Source organism: Callospermophilus lateralis, chromosome 4, assembly GCF_048772815.1.
Source record: "Callospermophilus lateralis isolate mCalLat2 chromosome 4, mCalLat2.hap1, whole genome shotgun sequence".
NCBI lineage: Eukaryota > Metazoa > Chordata > Mammalia > Rodentia > Sciuridae > Callospermophilus > Callospermophilus lateralis.
In genome coordinates this window covers 43197223-43222144 of record NC_135308.1, presented here as the reverse complement: position 1 = coordinate 43222144, position 24922 = coordinate 43197223, and the positions used below count along the sequence as shown (strand labels likewise).

General features: G+C 31.5%; 1 protein-coding gene across 1 annotated transcript in view; it reads right to left on the bottom strand.

The window, feature by feature from the left end:
• Sgcz (sarcoglycan zeta) overlaps window positions 1-24922 on the bottom strand; it is a 426262-nt gene that overhangs the window by 100814 nt on the left and 300526 nt on the right. Inside the window, exon 4 of the mRNA XM_076852442.1 lies at window positions 17781-17868. Coding sequence (XP_076708557.1) covers window positions 17781-17868 — 88 coding nt within the window. The remainder of the gene's footprint in view (window positions 1-17780; window positions 17869-24922) is intronic.

Genomic DNA, 24922 nt, shown 5'->3' with positions numbered 1-24922 from the left:
GATCAATAATTAATTAAAATGCAAATGGCCTAAATAGGATTTGATTGTCTCAATACCAACCATAAGATAAAGACTAATATATCAATAAAATGGAATATTATTTAGCAATAAAAAGAAATGAACTAATGAGCCATAAATGGTTGAATCTTAAAAATATATTGTTGAATGAAAAAAGCAGTCTGGAGAAGCCACATTATATACTGTTACAATCACTTATTCTGTAATAAAACAGAGCTATATTCATAAGAAACAGATATGCCAGTTGTCAAAAGTTTGAGTTGGGAAGGGAATTGACTAGAAAAGAGGGTGTCTTATTTATTTCAACTGTAAAAATGTTTTGTATGATATTCTAATGATAAAATTAAAAACTAAGTTTTTGTAAAACCTTATAGAATATTTTAGCACAAAAACTACAATTATAGGCGTAGACCAAGCTGCAGAAACCCTCTCAAATGGATTCTACTGGCTAAAGTCAGAAGAATCTTCCAAAGGAAAATAAAACGACATTTCTTAAATATTTGTGGGTCAGTCCTATTGAGAGCACCTTTGAGATTTCTTTCCTTTTGCTATATATAACATAATACAAATTTATAGGGATAAAAAGACTGTCTAAAATTGTGAAAAGCAAAAAAGATATGGCACAGTTTAAAATCTCTATGTCATTTTATTTTGGTGTAGATGCTATAACAATGTAGTACTGATTAAGATAGTATACTTATGAGTCTTTGGCTTGGGACATTGAAGTTTCAGAAACAAGAAACAGTAAAGGATTCATTTGATTTGCCTTATATTTAAAAAAAATTGAATTTACAGTGGGAGTCTATATAAAGTGCATCCACAAAATATGGAGACCAGGAAACTGGAAGGGAAAAAATGCCAATAAATTGAAATATAAATCTTTTTTTCAAAGTGTAGATAAAGTATATTATCAATGTCCTATGTGTTTGTGCTACATTGTGTATATATGTGCATATGTATGGAAAGGGATTTGATGTACTTTTAGGAAAACTGTATTTCTGACTGAGAATTCATGTGTTTGAAGACAAACTGAAAATTAAGTGCTTTCTTTGCATGTAACACATTTGTATGCTTAGATGTAATTCTGTGATTGATTGATACCTGTGATTCCCACTAGAGACAGCAATTATTATGTTTGTTCACTGTTATATATCCATTTCTAGCATAGTGCCTGATATATCCTGGCACTCATTAAATACTTGTTAAGACAATAACAATCTTGATTAATTAACTTACATATAAATAGTGAAAGACTAGTTAACAAAGTGAAAGCTAATTAACTTACAAATAAATATTGAAAGACTAGTTAAAGACTAGTTAACACTCATGGCCATTATGCAGATTGGTCCCACAGTTAATATAGCATGGTTTGGATTTTAGTTCTTTGGAGTGGGGACTCAACCCCAGAGGCAACTGGGCAAGTTTATGTCAAAACAGGATGTCTCCAGGAGAAGGGGAGGACAGATGCCACCCTTGCAATCTCTCTTTGGAATCTCAAGTCAAATGCTACTTAGTTGCTGTTTAGGTTGATATATTATGAACCCAGTTTTGCTTGTGGGAGTGTGGACCTTTGGAACAGTTTTAAATTTCATGCATGTAATAATATTTTTTTTTCTATAACTCTGCCCTGGAGCATATAATTCTAGAAGACCTTTAAGCTATAAGGTCAAAATATTTATCCAATACATTTTTTCCATCGTTTGTTGTTTTTAAGCAAAAAGCAAAAGCATTTATTCCAAGGTCAATTTATTGGTTTTTGTGTAAATAAGTACAAATTTAAATTTTTGGTTTTATATTCTTTACCAGTTATGTCAACCTCACTTATTTAATAGCTCTCATTCAGTGCTTAAAAGGACATCTCTATCATATATTGAATTATTGTAGATATATGGTTTCTTTCTAGATTTTATATTCTGCTCTACTCCTTTTAATCTGTATACCTACACTACATTAATTATTGTGCTTGCAATATTTGACATTCACATATTAAAATTTTCCTCTTATTTCATTTAAATGAGATTGTTTTAGAAATATTCCATCATAATTATAGTTGTACACTTATAAGTTAATTTGGAGGAAAACTGATAATTTGAATAAATAAAGATGCATATTATAGAGTTCAGATTGCTTTTTAATATCTATTTCTAGTAAATTCCAGGTGAAATAACTCAATTAATAGAAACATGAAACTCACCCCTCATTTTTATGCTCCTCTAAAACATTCACATCCAGAATAGTATATTTTTGTCAGAATTAATGAACCATTGGGATGTCAGGAAACTAAAAGGGAATAAATATAAAACCTTAATGTCCTGTCAATGACTTTAAGGGGCCAGCTGCTGTGGGTAATTTAATTGTGCTTAGCACCCTGCAGCAGTCTTTTGAATGTCATGACCCACAGAAGCACCTGCCTGTGCCGATAAATCAAGGGATAACCCTTAATAACTTACAATGCTAGAATTAAATGTTACCTTGCATGATCCTCCACATCATCCAATGTAAATTGGACAACCCTGAGTAAAAATTATCTTTTCCTTATTTTTCCATTGAGAAATGAATACTACTTTCACTAAAAATAACAGCAGCTAGCACTTCTATAGTAATTAATATGCTTAGGTTCTTCATTTACATAAACTCCCTTAATCATCAAAATACCCCCAGAAGGCAGGTATTATCATTATGCCCATTTTACAGTTGGAAACTGAGGCAGACAAAGGTTAACTCACTTGCCCAAATCACATAACTTGTGTAGCATGAGACTGAAACAGATGTAATGTGGCTTTAGAATCCACACTTTCCACTATGATGCTTTTCTGCCTCCCAATCCAGTGGGACTTGAAGCTGAACTTAGAGCAGCAGTTGGGTTCTGACCGCTCTTTTCTGGATGGATTAGCAGAGGCCTGACCTACAGAGTGTAAGGGTCACTTTATTTCACTCTCCAGTCCTTTCCTCTGTCTTCCTCAGTCCCTACCATATGCACCTCTTCAGAGCACCCCCCTATATGTTCTCTTGAACCAGTTTTTCTCCACTCTTTCCAGGAAACACAACTAGGGGACATAGTAAATATATCTTCTTCTTTCTACCCTTTGCTGTACCCATTCATCTAATTTCTCATAGACATTATAAAGCATGTATTTGGTACAGTCCTGGTACCCATTTCAAACTTAAGGAGGCTTTTCAAAACATAAACATTTAGTAAGGGAGGGGGAGATATCATGGAGAGAATAGAGCCAACAGTAACACTGTAGTAAATTCTAGTTTATTTCCTTGCCAACAGATAAGATTGGCACCAGGACTGGGGTGAGTGTGAACTCAGGGGCAGACACGCAGGAAAAGTCTCTAATTCTGCAGGTTGGAGGGATGGAGGGATGCAGGGATTGTGAGTCAGAAAATATTTTAACTTCCTAATTATACTTTCCTTGGCTTTATAATATAGCCTAGGGCCCTCATTTAGGATATTTTGTGTGACTCTGTGTTTCTTGAAATATATCTGCAAAAGATCAATTTGGCTAAAATAATATTTTTTTTTACTTTAATTATGTCAGCTACACAGATAAAAAAGGAATATGTAACTTCAGACCTATTGATGATCTGACATAGAAAATCTTCTATTATATTAGTACAAACATTATAAAACGGCCAGGGAGGAACAGGCAGAGCAAAAGAATGGAAAGGGGCCAGAAAGCCCATTTAAGATTATAGCCATCATTAAAAGACATTAAAATGCTTCATAATATTCTTCCTTTGAAATACTTATCAAATTCTATTTCAAAATTATTTGTTCATGTTACTTATACTGTGACCATACTAACATTTCCCTCAATCTATTCAATATCTCTATGTAAAGAAAATCATTTGGTTTATTGTGTAAAGACATTTTGGTGTTCATCACTTTCTATTCTCAGCTGGTGACACCCTGAACTTCTTTTTGACACTAAATCAGCCTTAGAAAATAATTTCCTTTCACATTCTAAATGCATTCTCCCCTGGTCCTAGTTATTCCTGAGAATCATAAACTTTATTAAATGGAGTGCATTTAACTTTCAGTAGTTACGCATTATTTACATTCATCTTTTTCTCTTTATTATCAACATGATTTCGATAGTTGAATATGATAGATAATTTCTATTTTCACTGTAGTATAAGAGGATACAGGATGGCAGAGTAAACTATTTAGTGTTACATTCAAAAAAGTTACAGGCTATGCTAAATATCAGTTGATTATGGGTAAGAAAGGTAACTGGATTTTGAAAAGAAGCTGATTAGTTTTATTAAGTTTAAAAACAAGAAAACAAAACCTCTACAAATATGGAATATTAGTACTGAAAGACAGCTTAGCTACCACCACCTATTACTCCTAAAAACTCAGTCAGAAATAGGTAACTGATTAATTTTTGGAAGTGCCCAGTGGTAGATTCATGTGGAATTTGAAATCAATGTAGTTGTCACGTAGATAAAGACCTGTCTATATCTAGCTGACTTGTTGCTTTTTGTACTTCATGAAAGAGGAAATTTGAAAAGGATACATTTTTGGGATATTTTTCCAAATACATGTGATATGTTAAAGAACACATCACATAACTTAGACAAAAGATATGGTTGACAAAACAGAGGGGACAGGTTTGGTGATAAAGATTTCAGCTGGGAATTATTTGTAAATAATTTTATCAATCTTAAAGACTTGAAAAGAAACTCATCTAAACTCACTTTCAATAAATAGGAAGTATTTGATTATTTCAATAAAATAAGAATCTGCATAGGAAGTGAAGTTTTATCCTACACTCATGGTATCCGAATAGGCACCAGAGACTTTATCAAGTTTCACAATGTGAGTAAACAAGATCTGTGGGATGACAGAAGAGTTTCAGAAGGGATGACAGTTCAAGAACAAGAGAGTTCTTCAAATTCAAATTCAGAGCAATATAATCACCAATGTGAAGTAGGGGAGGTCATCCAAGAAAGAAACATGGGCATTATCTAGGAAATCCAACAGTCCAGATTACAAAGATTATGAAAGTTTCATATATTAGAAATGTGAAAAGCAAACCCAATCAAGTCAACAAAGTGTAGTGACTAGTGACACAAATTTCTGAAAATTATATCATTAAAACCAAGTCCTGCAGAATCATTAGGTCTTGAAGAAAGCATTCCCGCAAATTCAATCACATATTACCTACTTACTTAAGAACTACTATGTATTAAAGATGCATGAAACAGCAAGGCATGCAAGAAAAATTTGCCTCTGTACCTGAAATGCAGTATTGCCTTAAATAGGTTGCATGGAAAGCATAATAATGTCCACAATGTTAATAAGAGTTTTATATATATGAAAAGACTGACACCATGTAAGTTTGTTAACATACTTAAAAAACGTATGATGATCATTATTATCCAAAGTACATGTATGAGGACACGAATTGGTTTGAGTATACTATTGTATACAACCAGAGATATGAAAAATTGAGCTCTATATATGTAATAAGAGTTGTAATGCATTCTGCTGTTACATTTAAATAAAAAATGGGAAGTATTTCTTATTAATTTTATTTTGTATTTGAAATCAATATACAATAGTCCATCCTTTTCTATAGTTTTAGTTACATGGGCCCCATTGTGATCTCCAAATATCAAATGAAAAATAAGTAAACAATCCATATATTTTAAAATGTGCACCATTCTGGGTAGTGAGATGGACACTTATGCTGCCCCCCCCAGCACATGATCATCCCCTTCTCCTGCATATACATGCTGTCCATACCCTCTGCTTATAAGTCCCTTGCAGCTCTTTTGGTATCAGATCAGTCCTTATTTTTTGGTAATTCTTATTTTACTTAATAATGGCCCCTAAATGCAAGAATAACAATGCTAGCAATTCAAATTGATCAAAATAGCCACAGTGCTTCCTCTAAGTGAAAATGTGAAAGTTTTGAACTTATTAAAGAAAAAATAGCATGCTGAAGTTTCCTTCATGAAATTGTGAAGGAAAAAGACAGGCATTTTAGTTTTGCTCTCACACCTTAAAGTGAAAAGTAACAGCATATATTTAGAGTTCAGTTGAGATGGTAAGGACATTGAATTTGTTTATATATGCATAAGAATAAACCTCATAACCATAGGTCCACTGCTACCCACAGTTTCAGCATCTGCTGGAAGTCTTGGAACAAATCTCCCGAAGATAAGGGAAGAACACTCAATAGTCAATTTGACCTTTTTGGTATATACATCAATGAACTCCAACAGCTGTATATTGCTTTATAATCAAAACCACATTTAAATATAGAATAGATCCATCACCCTCCAGAAAACTCCCTAATGCTATTCCTTTGTAGATGAGTCCTCCAGTCACATCACCTGCTGTTGTTTAAATGTGGCTATTACCCGCCAAATTTCATGTGTTGGAGATTTGGTCCTCCGTGTGGGAGTATTGAGATGGTGGGACCTTTAAGGAGAGGGGCCTAGCAGAAAGTCATTAGGTCATGGGGTTTGTGAAGGGATTAATGTAGTTCTCTTGGGACACCAATGAGATCTTTGTCACCTTTTGGTTTCCTCACTGTGTCCACACAAGTTACAATAATTGTAATAGTATCTTCTATGTGGTTTTCACCAAAGTTGAGCTAATGCCACCTCCATAACTATGAGATAAATAAACCTTCTTTTTCATAAAGTTATCCAGTCTCATATATTTCACAATAATAATGGAAAAATGACTAATGTTTCCTTCCTGTGGACTAGGGATGAGTCCCCTATTGCTATAATTTTGTCTTTTAAAAAATGCCATAATAATGCCTCCATACTGTCTACAAATTTCATAAGACATATTGTCAATAGTTTTGTTGTTTGTTTTTTACTATTGTTAGTTGTAGAATATCATTCCACTGATTTAATATGTCACTGCATATTTATACATTTACCTGCTGAGGGATATTTAAGTTGTTTCTGGTTTTAGGCATTTGTGAACATAACCAATGTAAACATTTTTATAAACTTTGTTTCATGAACGTAAGTTTTCATTTAACCTGGACAAACACCTAGGAGTTGGCTTGCTTGGCCAGATGGTAGTCTTATGTTTAAATCTATAGGAAATAGGCAAATGTTTTTCAGGATGACTGCACTCAAGAATGGCATTATGAAAATTCCAGTAGTCTGGCATCTATTCTAGCAATTGGAATTGTCAATATCTTTTATTTTAGTTATTCTAATTGGTATGGTTTATAATATCTTAGTGCTCTTAAAGTGACAAGGTAGATGGTTAATCTTCTGTTATATAATATTGGAGACTTTGTTCCCCAGATATGTTTCCCCACAATATCTCTAGTATGATTTACATTGTTGATGAATTTGTAGATTTAATTAAAAGTAACTCATAAATTAGGTGATCAGTGAGGCTTCAGGTGAGAAGCACAAGGAGATTCTATCAGAAGGAGCTCAAGAAGAGGGTATGGAGAAAAAAATCTTACTTCTTTAGAACCACTAATTTTCTCCTTGTCATTGAATTAGCTACAGAAAACTTCATATTATCATAAAGAATGGAAAAATCAATGCAAGATTAGAAAGAGAGTTTTTTTAATTCCCAAAAAACCATGACATGAGAAAACGTAGGTTCCGAAATTTATGAGTTATTAATGTGCTCAGATTCCTTTGGGAGAGGGTAAAAGAAAGTGTATTAATTATTCATTAAACTGATCAATTTGTAAGCATTTAAAAAACAAAGTAGCAGCTATGTGACATCAGAATGGGAAGACTCAACATAAGCCATGATAAAAGGAACAATTTTTTTTTTATTTCCCTCATAGGGTTATATAAAGCAAGCATGTGTAATCAGCTTTTCTTGATTTCAGACAAATAGATGACAAACATCTAGAGAGAATATTGAAGAGAAGGTTAAAAATGAATTAAAAGATGAATTTTTTCCCCTGCCATACTTAGAATTATTCCTCGGGTCTCATGCATAGTAAGCAAGCACTCTTCCACTGGGCTACCCCAGCATTTTTATTTCTTACTTTAACACAGAGGACACACACAAAAGGAGTCCCATTTTTAAAAAGCTTGGTTAAGTGTATTATCTAAGTTGCCTAGGCTGGATTTGTGGGCTTCTGGCCTCAGTCTCCAAATTAGCTATAATTACAGTCATGTATTACCTATCCTGCCTAAGAGCTAATTAAATATTTTAATCAAAGAATGCTGATTAAGGATGGAAAGTTTTTTTTGTTGTTGTTTATTTGCAGTGCTGGAGATCAAATCTAGGACCTCCTGTATGCTAGGCAAGTGCTCTACACTCTATGACTGAGCTACATCCCTATCCTTAGGGATGGATAGACATCTTAAGGAAATACTTGAGAGACTTTTTTTGTTTCCTCATTATAAAGTACATATTGTCAGGATTATAACAAATATGTGGAGTCAAAAGAATCACTGTGGTCCAATTATTCCTCTTTGTATCCTCAACTCTCTCTTCCCACTGTGCCTTTTTTAATGTACACATTATCTGATTCAGAATTTCTCTAAAACAGTGCATAAAAGTTAACACAAAATCCAAAGTGATGCTTAGGAGAACAAAGGTACTGGAGTTAATAGACGCATGTCATCATAAGCAATGGCTTCCCCACAGTTATCTCTCTCTCTCCACCTCATAATCTGGAAATTAGCATTGTTCTTTAGCAGTCTGGGATTTTTGTGATTTCTTCTAGATCCCTGAATACTCAATTAAACAGTCTTCTGTGTAAATATGGACTCCTAAATTGTATTTAGTTCCTACCTCCAGATGTTTTAGGATAATTAGTCCTCTAACCTTACGTTTGTGAGCATTATGCCCCATTAATCAAATTTCCAGAGAAGTTTCTTACTAAGGCCAACACAACCTGCATGTTCAATGAGTCAATTATATATGGAACAAAAGTACACCTGCAGTTTCGAGTTTCCACAAAAGGAGTCCCATTTTTAAAAAGCTTGGTTAAGTGTATCAGCTATAGACTCACTAATTTCAGATAAGTAATAAGAACTAATTAAATATTTAAAAATATAAAGTCCAAAGCCACTCTTTTGCTATCTTGTTTATGCTTCTCCACTTTTTTTTTCTTTAACAGGCTTTGAAATATGTAATGTTATTTCATTACAATCTTCTTGAAAATTGCAATTTGAATAATGATTTATAGTTATACTTTGAATAAACATATATGATCACAGAATTAATAACTATTCATCTGTTTAGTGATGTCTTCAGTACTGTAAACTTAGAAATACTTAGTTACTGCATTATACTTATTGAAAAAATTTTTTCTTACATTACGTTTTTTAATATACTGAAGATTGGACCGAGTTTCTGGTACATGTTAGGCAAGTGCTCTACCATTGAGTGATAGTCCCATCCCTATTATCTCTTTTTCTCAATATGTAAGGAGACCTAGGTAGAACTAAAATGAGGGAATATGCCGCTTTATAACATAAATATTTATAATATGTTTTGAAAGTAGCATCATTTATCATTTTATCCTATACCCTCACTAGATTTACTTTTTTTGACAACTATAGATACTGATATCAAAGATCATACTTTGAAATATATATTTTGCCTAAAAGGAGAGAAATTTCATACATTTCCCTTTCACCCAAATCTTTGGTATCCCTTGATATATGAAGGGTGGCCTATTTTAACATATTGGTCACTCTTGATCTTGAGAAGTTGAGGTCAGTGCTCAGCCAGGGAGGTCTTTAGGACCATAACACAGAGCACTGATTAGTAGAGCTAGCCTCACAGAACTGCACATAGGACCCGGAAAAGAAAGAGCCAGCAAAGTTTGAAAAATGACCAGCCAGATCATCTATATTAGGTTTTGTTCTAGGTTCTCTAGGAAGCAACATTCATAATATTCATTTTCTCTATACAAATAATTGAAAATTTAAATATTTGATTCAATTTTTTTTTAATTTTTAAAGTTATAACACAGTCAGTAAATAATAATAATACAGTTACAGTAACTTTGGAAAGTTAGTGTAATGATTCAGGATGGTATAAATAATATAAATACTTCTGTGCAAACAACTTTTCAGAACGTGTGCATTAGTATCTTTCCTTCAGGTTTAATTATCATCATACTTGAGTACAGATATTGAGGGTCCTAATTTCTACAAGTGTCATCTTTCTACTGATTATCATAGGCATCTGCTTCCACTTGTAACTTTCCCAATTTGATTAATTAATATTAAACCAATTAATATTAGTTTAATTCATGTTAATTAATTAATAATGAACTGAGAATCAACAATGCATTAATCATTTTGAATGAACATGTAGCATTAAACCTAAAGGGTTTTGTTGGTCTGTGCTTTAATATTAACATAGTTCATTTTCCATAAAATATTTATTCTTATTAAATTTTCCCGGACCATTACTGTTGTCTAACCATTAGTATTGTCTAAGTTAAAAACAAAAGGAGTCAATGATAAAAAGTTAAATTTGGTATGTGAGAATTATCTGTAACCTTCTACTTTTTATATGTCCTACACCATCTGTAGTCAATTAAGTGATTCCCAGGTGTTCACAGTAATTGCTCTAACGCAAGATTACATGTCACTTTAGGGGTCTTTAAATATTTATTATCAAACTCTCATCTACATTTTTCTCCATTTATTTAGGAAAAGAACATGCTGATGTTTAATATGAATGAAAATAAGGTGATTTGACTTGTTGAATTATTTTGTGAATTAAATTTCATTTAAAAACCACTTTTTTATAAGTCAGAATTTCATGAAAGTATAAAGGCATAACTAGGATACTGACTTAAATCTGAGCATAAAAATAAGTAACTATAATATGTGTCAAAGACATAAAAATATACAATCTGATGTCCTTCTGAAATTATTATTAAATATTGAGGAAAGAAATGAATCAGAAGATTCATTGACTGATTTCTTCCTCTAAAGGTAAAAAAGTAGTTTTTCACTTTTAGGTTTGGAATAGGAAAGAACCATAGACACTCTAGCAAAATAGACTCATGTCATACATAAGAAGCCCAGAAGCTTGGTCAAGTATACAGTTATCTACAGGTAGATCTAATAATAATTACAGCCACCCATATATACATAATTCACACTGTTCTCCAGGGAGTGGTCTAAAACCTTCATATATGTTAACTTATTCAATTCTTATTCAATATGTGCTGTTGGAGGTAAATACTCTTATCATCCCCCAAAAAGCCTGAAGAGGATCCCTGAGTAACTTGCAGAAGGTTGTATAGTTGGGAAGTGACAGAGCTGTTATCTATCTGTCTTTTGAATCCATGCTATTAATTATAAAGTGTATATACTTCCTAAAACCAGTTTCTGAGAAAAGTATGCTATCTAGGTGAAAATGTTCTCTACATTATTTTTATATTATACAAATTATATGGTTGCCCACCTAATAGTGTTATCGGTGAAAATTCATATATTTCCATGTTATAAAAAATTTCATTAAACTTAGGTTCTGCTGTTTTTTTAATTTTCTATAATTAGTTATAACTAAATAGCCATTTTAGCAATCATGTTCTTTATCTGATAGTATGAAATCTTGAATTATCTTAAATTTGTAGAACATTAAAAATTGTTCTAAATAGCATTTTTGTGTATTAATTTTTCAATAGTGAACAGTTTCCTTTTAAATCATGAGATTTTTCTCACTGTTTAAATGACTCAAGTTATTTTGAGGTATGTTGTATGAAATAAAATGTTAATATTTTAATTAGTTCTATGTATACAAACTCAGAAATATTTTGTTTTTTATTTTAAAAGCCATCCTAGTTTTGCATTTCAATACTATCCAGCTCTATGGAGAAATGAGCATGTGTATGCATGTGTCCTGGTTTTGGGGGGATATACTAATGTGGGCAGAGGAGCATCCATCCAGTAAGAGTCTTAGTTAGGGTATCAATTTATCATCAGTTAATGTTATTTCTGAAATGAAAAAAAAAATCAAGTCACAAGTAAGCTCCTGTGGAAGTAAATATAGATTAAGAAATATTTAAAAGATCACATATCAGTTCTTGCAGGTAAGTTTTGATGTTTATCCCTGAATTACATTGAACCAAAAAAAGAAGTTATGTTTTGCTGTACCCCTCTCAATTATTTTATATAACCCATATTTTTCTTTCATCTTCTCAGAATGCTTCAAAACATTTTCCCAGCATAGTAGTAGACCCAGTGTTCCATTTAGTGCAAGGTTTTTTAAAAATAGTGCGCACTATATAATTCAACACTCTTTCTATTATATTATATGTACATTTTGTTCAGTGTATGTGAGGCAAACATGTGTTTTCCAAAAGATCATACTTAGTTCCTAGAGAATAGTAAAATCATTTCAGCTTTAGTCATTTCCCTTCACAACTTTACCACCAGGAAGGTCATTGTAGTTTAATTACTGTCTAGGATACAAACTGCTTTTATATGTATAAAAATGTACTAATAGAAACTTTAAAAAGTTTACTTTCTTGTAAAATTACTATAGTTTAAACTGGTTATTTTGTGAGCCAGGTGTGGTGGTGCACGTAATCCCAGAAGCTTGGGAGGCTGAGCCCATATGATAGCAAGTTCAAAGCCAGCCTCAGCAAAGTTGAGGTGCTAAGGAACTCATCGAGACCTTGTTTCTAGATAAAATACAAAATAGGGCTGAGAATGTGGCTCAGTGGTTGAGTGCCCCTGAATCCAATTCACAGTAACTGCCCCCCCATTTTACTTTGTCACAAAAATAGTGTATTAATTCAAAAAGAAAAAAAAAAGAAAAAAAAATCAAAGAGAAATATCATTTTTAAATTTTAATGCTTAAATTTTCTTATTTTTCTTATTAAGCAAATCTATGGTCATAAATTTTTCAAAAGTTCTTTTGTAAGTGTCTAGCTGATTGACAGTCCTAAGAAAAAGTAGACAATCAATTCTGGCACATATGACAGTTATCATCCCTACCATTGACTTTGACTCCATTCTAAGTCCCCAGGGCAAAAAACCCCACAAGAACCTAAAGACCTCTCGAGAAACCAAGTCAACCCTGCTGCAGAGGCTGACTATTATAGTTTTCTCTCCTATGAGGTTATTTAAACCTCCAAGTATAAATTTTGATAAAGAAAAATCTTGTACTAAATATAACTATCACATTCTTTCATTTATTTCAAGTGACATTCCTTCTTATTGCTATATAGGTAAGCTTTTTAAAGCCCTCCTTTACTATAAGCATTTAATAACTACTGCAGAAAATCAGAAAACTAAGAATTAAAGACTGTAATTAAGGTTTTGTACAATTTGATTATGACATTTTTGATAAATGGAGAAGACATCATGAAAGATGAACAAATGATTTGGGCCATAATAGTTACCAATTCCTAGGAACTAATTCATTCAGAATCCATTCTCCCAAATTTATTGAACCTTAAACAAGAAGAATAATGTTTAAATGAGATGCTGTTTAAACCATAAGATTGAAGTTTTAAGTACACTTTAAAAGCAAATTTTAGGACAAAGTCACTCAAAATTTAGATGCCCAATCAGCCTTAATGTTTTACCAAGATGACTTTGGAAGTGACATTGTGGAACTTGTTATGTTTATGTCACAGGACTACATACAGAGCCATTCTGGGCTTCTCCATATTGCCATTTGTAAAGGAAATTGAAATAAGAGGGGCTACCTAAAAAGAAAAAATAGAAACAAAACTAATTCTACCTATGAAGACTATTTCTTATTATTTTTCCAAGTATACCCTCCTTTTTATGTCCTCTAGCTATAGAATATTGATAAAAGTCATGAGAGGCCAATAGGCATCTAGACATTGTTTTATTATTTATTGTTTTATTAAAATATTTTTGTTATGAATATCAAAGATGCTATAATATAAAAATATATTTTATAATATAAGTAAAAACAGTTTCTATTTTAATAGTTTAGCCAAGTTTTTCATTACAAAGCAATCATTTTACTGACATTAACATTTATGTTTTTAAATTCCAGTAAAGTATTTTAAGTCTCTTAAAGGTCAATCATATTATTGGCAAATAAATAATAATTAATTATATTGTGGGAAATACTACATCTTTAGTAAATCCTATTACTACAGTGCTAAGTATTACTATTATTGGTGTTACAAACAAAGTTTATATCAAAACTACACAAGAACATTTTAGTGGTACTACCCTAGAAATTAGTTTTATTATATATATATATATCATATTGTAGCTGTTTTCTAAAATAATAAGAGAAGCTTTGCAAAGATGGTTCATAATTCACATTTTCATTCATATTATTTGATGGAAAATTATGCAAAACAGTATCATGTTATCAAGACATGTGAACATAAAAACAGCTAAAATCACAGACCAGTTTTGTCACCTATATAAAAGGAGTATTCTGCTAACAAATGTAGTAATTATAGATCAAATAATAGAAAAATTTGACCTGGAGAATGATTCTGAGACTTGTTTAAGAAAATTCTTGCTTTTTCTTCAGGGAGTCTGACCTCTTGGGATGTTGTACTTTCTTTAACCACTTCTCAACCAACAATCTCTTTCCTTTCTTTCAGCTTTATTCTAAGAAGAGAAAGTTGGAGGAAGAAACTTAAGTTCATTAATCTCCTCCAAAATTATGAAGGTCATGAAAAATTAGAATCTTAGATTTAATGGGAAGTCTGGAACTTATAAGTCTACAAAAATATTTGTCAAATTGATTTTTTTTTACCCAAAGTCTAAAAAGTTTAAGATTTAGTTTGATTATATATGAGCAGTCAGGTATACATGAACTCTTGTCTGTGCATTTATTGGATGAATATAATTTGGTTTCATTTCCTGAGAGTGAGTCCAGATAAGAATGAGCACACTGCCTGCTTTGTGCCTGGATTGTGTATATCTCTGTGAACTCAGATGAAATCAGAAAGATGAACAAAAGAGAAGGATAGAAAGAGAAGGATACAAGAAAAATGAATATTTATTTTGCTGAAATCTCTTACATATATCTTTGAAGATAAAATGGAACAAGTAGACACTGAAAAAAAAGATTTTTGTTTCCCATATATAATGAGAATAAAATCTCATTATGCTTTTCTAATAGTAATTGACATATAGGTAGGTAGACTTTAGAATTGTTTTACTTAGAACATGAAGTATATCTGAAATTATTATTCAAAATTCTTGTTCATAATTGTCAATTATGTAATTTTTAAAAATATTACATTTTAAGACATTATATTTTATTAAAATATTTTATAAAAATATTATACTTAAAATATTACAAAACATATTGTAATATTTTAAATATTGACAAATCATTATGGGCAAGAATAGTATCACATCTAAATAATAAGTACACATCCTTAAACAAAATTTGAAAGAAAAAAACAAGGTTAAAATATTTATTTTATGTCACACAATTACAATTAGTCTCTAAAAATGAAAGTTGTCTATCTACACTGCTTGAATTCATCCAATTATATCTTTAAATTTTACATAAGGGATATTTATAATTTCATAATTCAAGTTTCCACACATCTTGTATATTATCTGAGATGTTTTTATGACATGTCCCTATAATAATATCAAAATCTAACATATAATTTAACTACTGTCTCAATGATACATAAAACAGACAAACAAAAAATCATAAAATGTCTCAAAAATACCGATACAATTGTGATTTAAATCACACCAACAATTTCAATTACCGTATCAAATCAATGCCAAATTCAATATATTACTACCTGCCCTTTGAAGATGCTGAAAATATTTCTATTATTGTAACAGTCAACCTGTCATTATCCATATTTTAGAGATGAGAAACTGAGTCTTCAAGAGATAAATTGTGTTGCTGCTCATCCAACTATTAAATAGCCCCATATGGTTTGACTTCAAATGTGAATACATAATCTTCTCAGCCCAGCCCTAGTTTCCCTCTTCTTTTGATCTGTTTATTGAAAAATGCAAGGTAGTGAGAGACACAATTCAACAATGCTACATTCAGAGGACCAGTTTTTAGATTAAGCCCACAGGAAGTGTACATGTACCAACATTAATTTATTAATTTGCTGCTTTTAAAGCTAAGTTTAACATTTCTCTCCCTCTCCTCTTTTTTTTTATTTGGTAAATAGTATTACTACAATAAATCAGTTTGGAAAGTGGACTAAAAAACAAACACAATATATTGTTTATATTTCTTTCAGGAAAGCATCCAGGGAAATGCAAAGGGCATCTTATTACAATTCCTATAATCAAAACAGTTGTTTTGCTCTACCTGCAGGGATTATGCAGCTATTATGTCTGACAGTGGACTTGGGTACATAGTCTTTTGTGGTTATTTTGCATTTTGACATTTCCATTAAGGACTTTTTTTATATGAAGAAATGAAAGCAAAAGACAGTTTTATCTTGTGAAGAGTTCTCAAATTTAAGAAAATTATGATATCAGGCAAATTGCCTGCTGTAGGCTTCTTTCTTTTGGCTTGTGCATGCAGTTCAAAAATAACAATCACAAATTTGTGTTAACATTAAAATTGAGGAACTGATGTTCTGAATCAGATCTGCATCTATAGCATATTTCTTTTCTCTAATTTTTAATCAGTTTGCTTGTGGCTCACCTTTATAACTGATATATCTTTACTTATAACAAAATCTTAATGTAGTTAGAGCAATTAAAAGATGTCTAATGACAAACTTTAATGAAGTAAAAAATATTCAAGCTAAAATTAAACTTTTATAAATTAAATGCAATTACAGTTTTAGAAAACACATATATAAAAAGTTTCCTTTTTGACTTCATTAAAACAAATAACAAAAATATTTCATATAAACACAAAGGAAATAGACACAATAAAATTTCATGGTTGTAAATATAACATTTTAAATGTCATATTTTTCATATTTTCACTAGAAATAATGAAAACATGCATTTATATTTAAAAGACAATTAAGTTTTCATTAACATAAAATTAACCCAGTCCTCAAAATTGTCTATTTCATTTTTATCATGCTCTCTCCAAATAAATATGATACAGATCAACAGAATTATAATATAGATAAATAGATATAGGCATGCCATAAAGATAGATAATGAAGTTAGGTAATGTCACAGAACCCATATAGTGTTCTAAAATTACTTCAGCATCTATATGCAAATTAAATCTGTGTATAATTTTACATAGTTGCAACAGACTTTTTATCTATCATTTATAAAAATGGAGTTCATAACAATAATATAAGTTTTGTTAAAATATGAATCTCTAAATTAAAATGTATTTGAAAATGTAAGAAAACTTAATTTTTTACCTTAATATAACTTCTGTCCTAAAATCCTTACTATATAGATAATTTCAACAAAAAATTTCAAGTAATTGATAAACATTAATATTTATTATACTTCATAATTATATGATTTCTAATTTATATAAGCACTTAATATTAGAAAATTATTTATCTAAAACAAAGGATACATAGACCTCATGATATTATATACTAGTTCACATGTTTTTAAGGTGTATTTATTATGGTTTAATATGAGTTATGAAAATATTTTTTAGGAAAATGGTGCATTTCATATTTTAGAAGAAATGACCAGCAGAACAAATGTAATCCAGTCCCACAATAACAAATTGTCAAGAATAATTACTAAATAAAGTAAACCATTACTAGTCTATGGCACATAAAATCATGTACAAGATAACTGGGCTGTAAAATTACATACTAAAAAATTAGCATACTTTTACTTTTTCCAATTTAAATGGGATAAAAGTTTAAAAATAATTTTTACCCCAAAACACTCACCTACTGTCAGCTGTCCAGTTAACTGCCCCATGTGATTTCTTGCATTCACTGTTACATTCCTGTCAGACTGTAAGACCAGTGGGCTATCCTGGGAAACATGTATAAAATAAATAAATCAAGTAGAAAATATCACCATAGTCAAACACATATGAAATTATACTGTATTTCTGTGCAATCAAAATCCTGTTTTAAAATATTAGGTAGTTGTTTTTATATTTCAAACATTGGTTGAACAATACAAAAGAAATGAGTGCCTCATAGTAATTTCTATGAAGAACATGAATGTTTTCTTTTTATCAGAGGGCATTACCTATAAGATGCAAGCATTTCCAACTCTACTGATTATTGTGAGTCAAAAGGAGAGTACCTCTCTTGTTTCTCTCTCCCAGTGGCATATGCTTCTGCCTGCACAGACATTCTATATCCAATCCCAATGGGGATGTCCCTTTTACACGTTTAACTTGCAATTTTCAGAATCAGCTTAAAAGACAGATCCTTAAAATTACCTCATCTGATCACTGTCACTGTGGATTCACTTAATCCCCAAATTTCAAAATTCCATATATTTTGTTTAAAGCCTGTATCACAGGACTAATTCATTTTACTGGTGTTGTGTTTGTTTTATTTCACTGTTTCTCTCCTTTTCTTTCCACTTGATTATATAACAAGAGGAAACATCCATGTGACAGGGACCATGGCAGTCACATGTATACAGTTACATACCCAATACTTAATATACTGCTGAAGGAAAGCATTTGTTAGGGGTTTGATGGGTGGCTAAAAATTCTATATAAAAATTGATACTCCCTTGTTCATATACCTCATGTGTAAAAGCTCATGAATCATAGAATGATTTAAATAAGAAGGTCTGGAGAAAATAAGATGCTTGCATAGGAGATTTTCTATTGGGTTATTTAATTCTGCATAGTTGTTGACTTGTATCACTAATTGAGCCCTTAATAGTAAAATTACTGAAAGGCAGTCCCTAGGAGATTTTATATTGAGCTTTTGCCATCGTTTCCCTCACACAAATAACTTACAATTACCTATACTTTCATTTTTATGCTAAAATATAAGTAGGGTGATCATTTACAAATTGTTCATTCATTCATCCAATAAATATTTATTGAATACTCACTATGCACAATGTAGCTTTCTAGAGGTTGAGGCATTTTGGTGATCAAAATATAGAAAAATACCTGCCCTCATAGAGCTGGCTTTTAGATATTGAAATTCTGTAAAAATCTCTCCTGATACCACCCTCACACTGGACCACTCTTGTCACTTCTACACTGATGCTGTTTATACATGTGGTTTATATACAAACCATACAAAAAGTCCTTCAAGATGAGGATTTGGAATTTGTGATTGGATACACATAGGAAGATTTTATAGACTTTTTCCTAAAGCTATTCTGGGTCCTTATGACCAGATGCAAAGAGATCAGCAAAGACATGCATACGTATACACACACACACACACACACACACACACACACACACACATTCATGCATATATTCTTGTGCCTACATGCACAATGCACACATTTTCTTTCAAAAGTGGATTTTGCTAGTATGCACTATCTAAGACTTGAGTTCTAAAAGTAAGTTTCCATAGCATGAAGAGTATATTCATTCTTTCGATGCATTTGTGCTAAAAACAACTATAGTTAATGTTATTCTCTTCATGTATTTTGTCACAACTCAGTTTCTTCTGCCACAAGTTGAAAGTTTTGTTTCTGCATTAAAAAAAATTATCTAGTCATTTTCCATAGGTTCATTTATATATCTGACATTCAACTTTAAATATATCTGAAGTATTTTAAATTAATTCTATCATTCATTTTAAGTGATATGAAAATGCAAATTTCTGTTTACAGTAGAGATTGTTGACTAAGTAAGTACTGTTTGTAAACAGTTATCTTATACCCAGTAAGAACACTGCTATCTCTAATAAGGACATGAAGATGTTTTGTGGAGACACATAAATGCACATAAAAGATTGCATTTAATGTTTGTAAAATTCAAAAATGCATTTTATAAAGGAGCTATAAATTCAATAAAATTTATCTGAATGCAAGAAATAAGAACTCTACAAAGCACCACATAGTTCAAAAAATTTCTTTAAAATTATATTAATTAAATTTTAATTTATCTGCTCTCAATATTTTAATAGTAAAACATACATGACAGTTCAGATTTTTTTAATTGATGAGGTTATATATTTTCATTTGAATTACTATATATATTAAACATAAATTTCTGTGAACTTCAGCAAAAATAACAGCAGAAACATCAGTATGTATAATTTACAAACTATGTAAGGATCTTATAAGAATTATTGCTATATTAAATATGTTAAGATCCAAGAAAAGTCAATTTTAAAAAGCAATAGGCCTTTCCTCTGATTTAATAGAGAAACAGACTTGGTTAGAATTGAAACTTTAATCACTGTGCTTCTTGCTTACATGATATCAATTCACTTTTACTCGAACCGTAGGGATCCTATTGAAGTTCTATCCCTGGCACGCTTCCCTTCTCTTTGACATTATTCCACTAAATTTCCTCTTGGAATTAAATTTTTATATCCAGATTAAAATTTTACTATGATAGCACTAGCAATCTCTTTACTTACTAAAACTATAAACAGAGCTATCAATGATAATGAGAAATTCTCTACACTGTATTCATGCGAACAAAATTATATTATTATGCTATATTGATTTGTTAAAATGTGATCCACTGAATTGAACTAAAAACAAGTAACTGTTTTTGATAAACAAAGTCAATGCATATAATTGCATCACTTTCACTGACATGACATGTGGTCCTTTTGCATACACACACACACACACACACACACACACACACATACACACGTATATATCAACAGAGTGATCTTAGAACCATATTTGATATTTGAGCATTAGAACCATTGCTCATTTATCTTAGGTACAACACAATGACCTTTTATACAACAGGTACTCAATCCTAATCCAAACGCATGTATGTGATAAACTAAGTATAAAGAAAATGATAGCAACTTGAACAGTCATCTAATGCTGATATAATCCGAAGCAATGTGTAAGTTTGATACCAAACATATTTCTACAAGAATCAATACTAAAATACTATCACTTCCCAAAGATATTGATATCTAAAAATGTTTTCCCTAAAGAATTGAATACTCACTAGGCTTTTATCATGTGTTTATTTCTTTAAATGCCTCCACTGATAAAATTACCACTAATTTTATTACTTTCTACTCTCTTTATATTCCTTCTTTATATTCATTTGTATTGTATTCAATGTGCCAAAACTTACAATGCCAGTATTTAGTTCTAACATTTAAAAATACATACTAGTACCCTCATATGGTTTATACTTGCTGAGAACATAAAGTGGAGAAAGCTATTTTGTGGTATTTTGCCATGGAGTAGAGACAAGATGTGCAAGTTCTGTAAAGATAATGTAAGTGAATAGTTGGCATGTTATTCTGCACAACATACTAGTCAAACTTAAAAATGTGTTTTTCTTTTTTTAGGGTGAAAAAAATATCTTTGTATTCAAATATCTATTTCCAAATCAAGAAATCCCCCATAACAGAAATAAAGTATTCTAGAGTCTTCTGGAGCTGACAGCACTGTGGCTTTCATCTAAACAACATTCCTGCCTAGTTATGTACTCTTGAGAGAAAGCAGGCAGCAGAGTCAATGGGAAGGCAGTGGTGGTATTCAGGGGCTCCTTTGTTCACATTTTTCATGTGGTCATGCCTGTCCCTTTGCTAGTGGTTATGGAAAAATCAGGACCTGTGCTTTTCTTCTCCCCTTAATATTTTTGAGATAGGTTGTGCAAGTAATGAAGGAAAAATAATTCATCATATTTATATTTTCTCCACCTTTCTTTATCACAAATATTTCTTAAGTAGCTATGATGTATCCAGCTCTCTGCAAGGCACTGCATGCCAAAGAGAATCAAGAGAGACACACTTTCTTCTCTTAGGGAATTCAGAAACCCTTTGGCCACATAGACAATAAACAAGAAAGTTAAGCAAACAAAGAATGCTAGCAATAACAGGTTGCTGTGACAGAGATGTCTTTACAAACATATTAGTTTTACTGATGAGATGACCTAAGTATTACAGGCATATAAGGAATTCAGTTCCAAGTCATTATTCTTGCCAGCTTACCTACTATGCCCTGGTAGAAATAGCAATATAAAGAATAGCAGATAGCATTGGCACTTGTCAATGACAGAACTTCTAAATATTTTACATATATAAGTTTATCTACTTGTGAACCTAAACATAAATCACCATTTAGGGTCAATAATGAAGTTATAGAAAGACAAAGAATGGACCTTCCCTGTTTATTTGAGTCCATGTCCTTGGTCTGTCAAATACTAGCTGTTTGACTAGGCTAGTCACCCACATTTCTGTTCCACAGTTTCTTCATCAGTAAGATAGGGTCAAATACATAATTTGTGGGCTTGTTAAGAGAATTAATGAGACAAAATATATGAAATGCATAGGTCAGTGTCTAATCTGTGTTGGTAGTACTGTTAGTTTTGCTTTGTTACTTATTCCTCATTATAACTGTGGTGCTTCATTAATAATAGTAAAAGAAATAATCTCTTCTGTTTTACAGTTGAAAAAACTGTAGCACTGAGAATTAAAGTCACTTGCTCCAAATTACATAGCTAATAAAAGACAGAGGCAATGTTAGAACACACCAATTTTTTTATACTCTTCCCTGTCATCCACCATGAGATACTGACTCTCTTTGGGATCATTTATTTGTAGGTTTTCTTAAATGTCTAAACAAAATCTAAAAATGAATAAAAATTAAATTCAACAGAATATACTTTAAAGTCTTGTTCAGTATTCCAGTCCCTAAAAGACAACCATACCCATAAATATATATACATACACACACTCCATATTGCCATCATATATATTTTGATATCATAGCACAGTTTGCTCTGTTTTATTGTGTTTTCTCGGGTTTGGGATAAAGACACTCTTATGCAATATCCTGCATTGTCCTATGTTTATGCATCTTAGAAGGTTGTCACCTATACAAATCACATTAGTTAGTTCCCTAGAAGAATATCATTAATTAATGATACATTTCATCAGTGCAGATTTTGTGAATTTGATATACCCTTAATTGAATTTATAGGATTTTGCTAGGTAAATTTTTTCCCTTCACAGATAGGCTTTTTTTTTTTCAATTTTCTTCAAATTCTCTAATATTCCAGTCAGCTAGGTGAGAAGTGTGTTACAAACACCTTTCTTTGTCTTTCCTGTGTCCACTGAATGATAAGCCAGAAACTCACTTCACAATAGCTCCTTCCTGCTCACATTGTTTTTAAATCCAGTGTTAGGTTTATAAAACATTTTCAAATAAAAAATACTGATGTGCTTGAATTTAAAAATTAAATTGAACAATTGAATTTAAAAAATAAAATATTCACTGATTTTTTTTCATTCCTGGTTTGGAAAAATGTCACATTTGAACATAGAAGATAATATGATCCAATTTTACTTTTCTAGCTCCATTCCACACTACCTTCTTCTTGCAAGTGTTACCCAAAATTTCCATCTTTCTCAAATATATACCATTTCTGTTTATCCTCATCTTTTGCATCTGATGCTTGAAATTTATACCCATTTATCTTCTTTTGTGGTAAAATTACAGGCATTTTTTCAAGACTCAAATTAAAGTATGTTCCAGTAAAGTCTTCCTTTCCCTCCAGAGATAGAATTTAGCTGCCATCCTCCACTTCCTTAAATAGTCTGTGTTGATGTCTATTACAGGCCTTTGTCTTGTTTACTTTAACCATTCACTTGCTAGTGTCTTCCATTTGTTTGAACAATTCTGGGAAACATAGTATTGTTGTCATGCCCTTTTTCCTGTGCAGACTTTTGAAAGCATAGTTTGTGCCATGTTTGACATACAGTTTATTTCAATAAATGCATGTAGATTGAGTGAACAAAACTAAGCACATTTACAACATAATGTTCCCAGATTACCTGTGTTCATCTATATTTGTGTTCATGTCAAGAGCATTTATAGAGCTCTTTCAAATTCCTCTCTTTCTCTTTTCCCAGAGCAAGAATTCTAAAAAGTCATTTAAGTGAAACAAGTCATTTCACATTATTATTTTTTTAATGTGGTCTGAGGATGGAACCCAGTGTCTCATGCATGGAAGGCAAGTATTCAACCACTGAGCTACAACCCTAGCCCTCATCTCACATTATGATTTAATTTATATTCATCATCTTTCTGCCCAAGGCACCTACTTCATTCCTTCCTTTAATTATTTGACCTTTTTAAGAACCTGCAAAACAGGTAATTTTTTTACAGATCTTTGGTTGATAAAAATATCACATGAAATTTCATTTCCTTCTGATTATAAATCATTTATATATTGAAATTTTTATTTTCAAATTAGAAATGTTGATCATGAGAGAATATGTTAACCTGATTTCTCAAATTCTCAATGTTTGCTTTCTAACTTGAACATGAAGTAGTGCAGGAAAGAGATAGTTCTTATGCCAAATCAACTTTGGTGCATTTCTATTCTGATACTTGTATTGAGAATCTCCCACTCTGGTTCTTTTTCTGTTATAAATTGTCTAGTCATGGAGGCCACTGTTAGGAATGTCTTCTGAGAATGTTCTATAACTTTGAATGTCCTTCTTACTCCTGCCTGCCTCTTAAATATGTTACAGGAATCAGGGGAATCTATAATCCTCTTCCTGAAGTCCTCTGTATCCCAATTACTATTAATGACATGTCTCTATAACGATGCAACAAGGAGAAGGTTTACACTTGGCATTCCATTTATAGGGAACCCTTGGTAGGCAGTCACTTCCTATATCACTTAAATGCCACAACTCAAACTGTAGTCATAGTAGGCTTAGGAAATGAATGCTTCTAGAATAAGTATCCTTAAAGGGAAAAATACTATGTCAACATAAAGTAATAAAGATCCAAATCAAGATGAAACTAGGACTGTTTTAATCAGATGATCAAAATTTCCTAAGATGCTTCTCTTTCCATCAGACAATATTTGCAGCACCAGAGACATGTCCTCCTCTCAATATCTCCACTCTAGGTTGGGTCCCTAAGTTTCCTC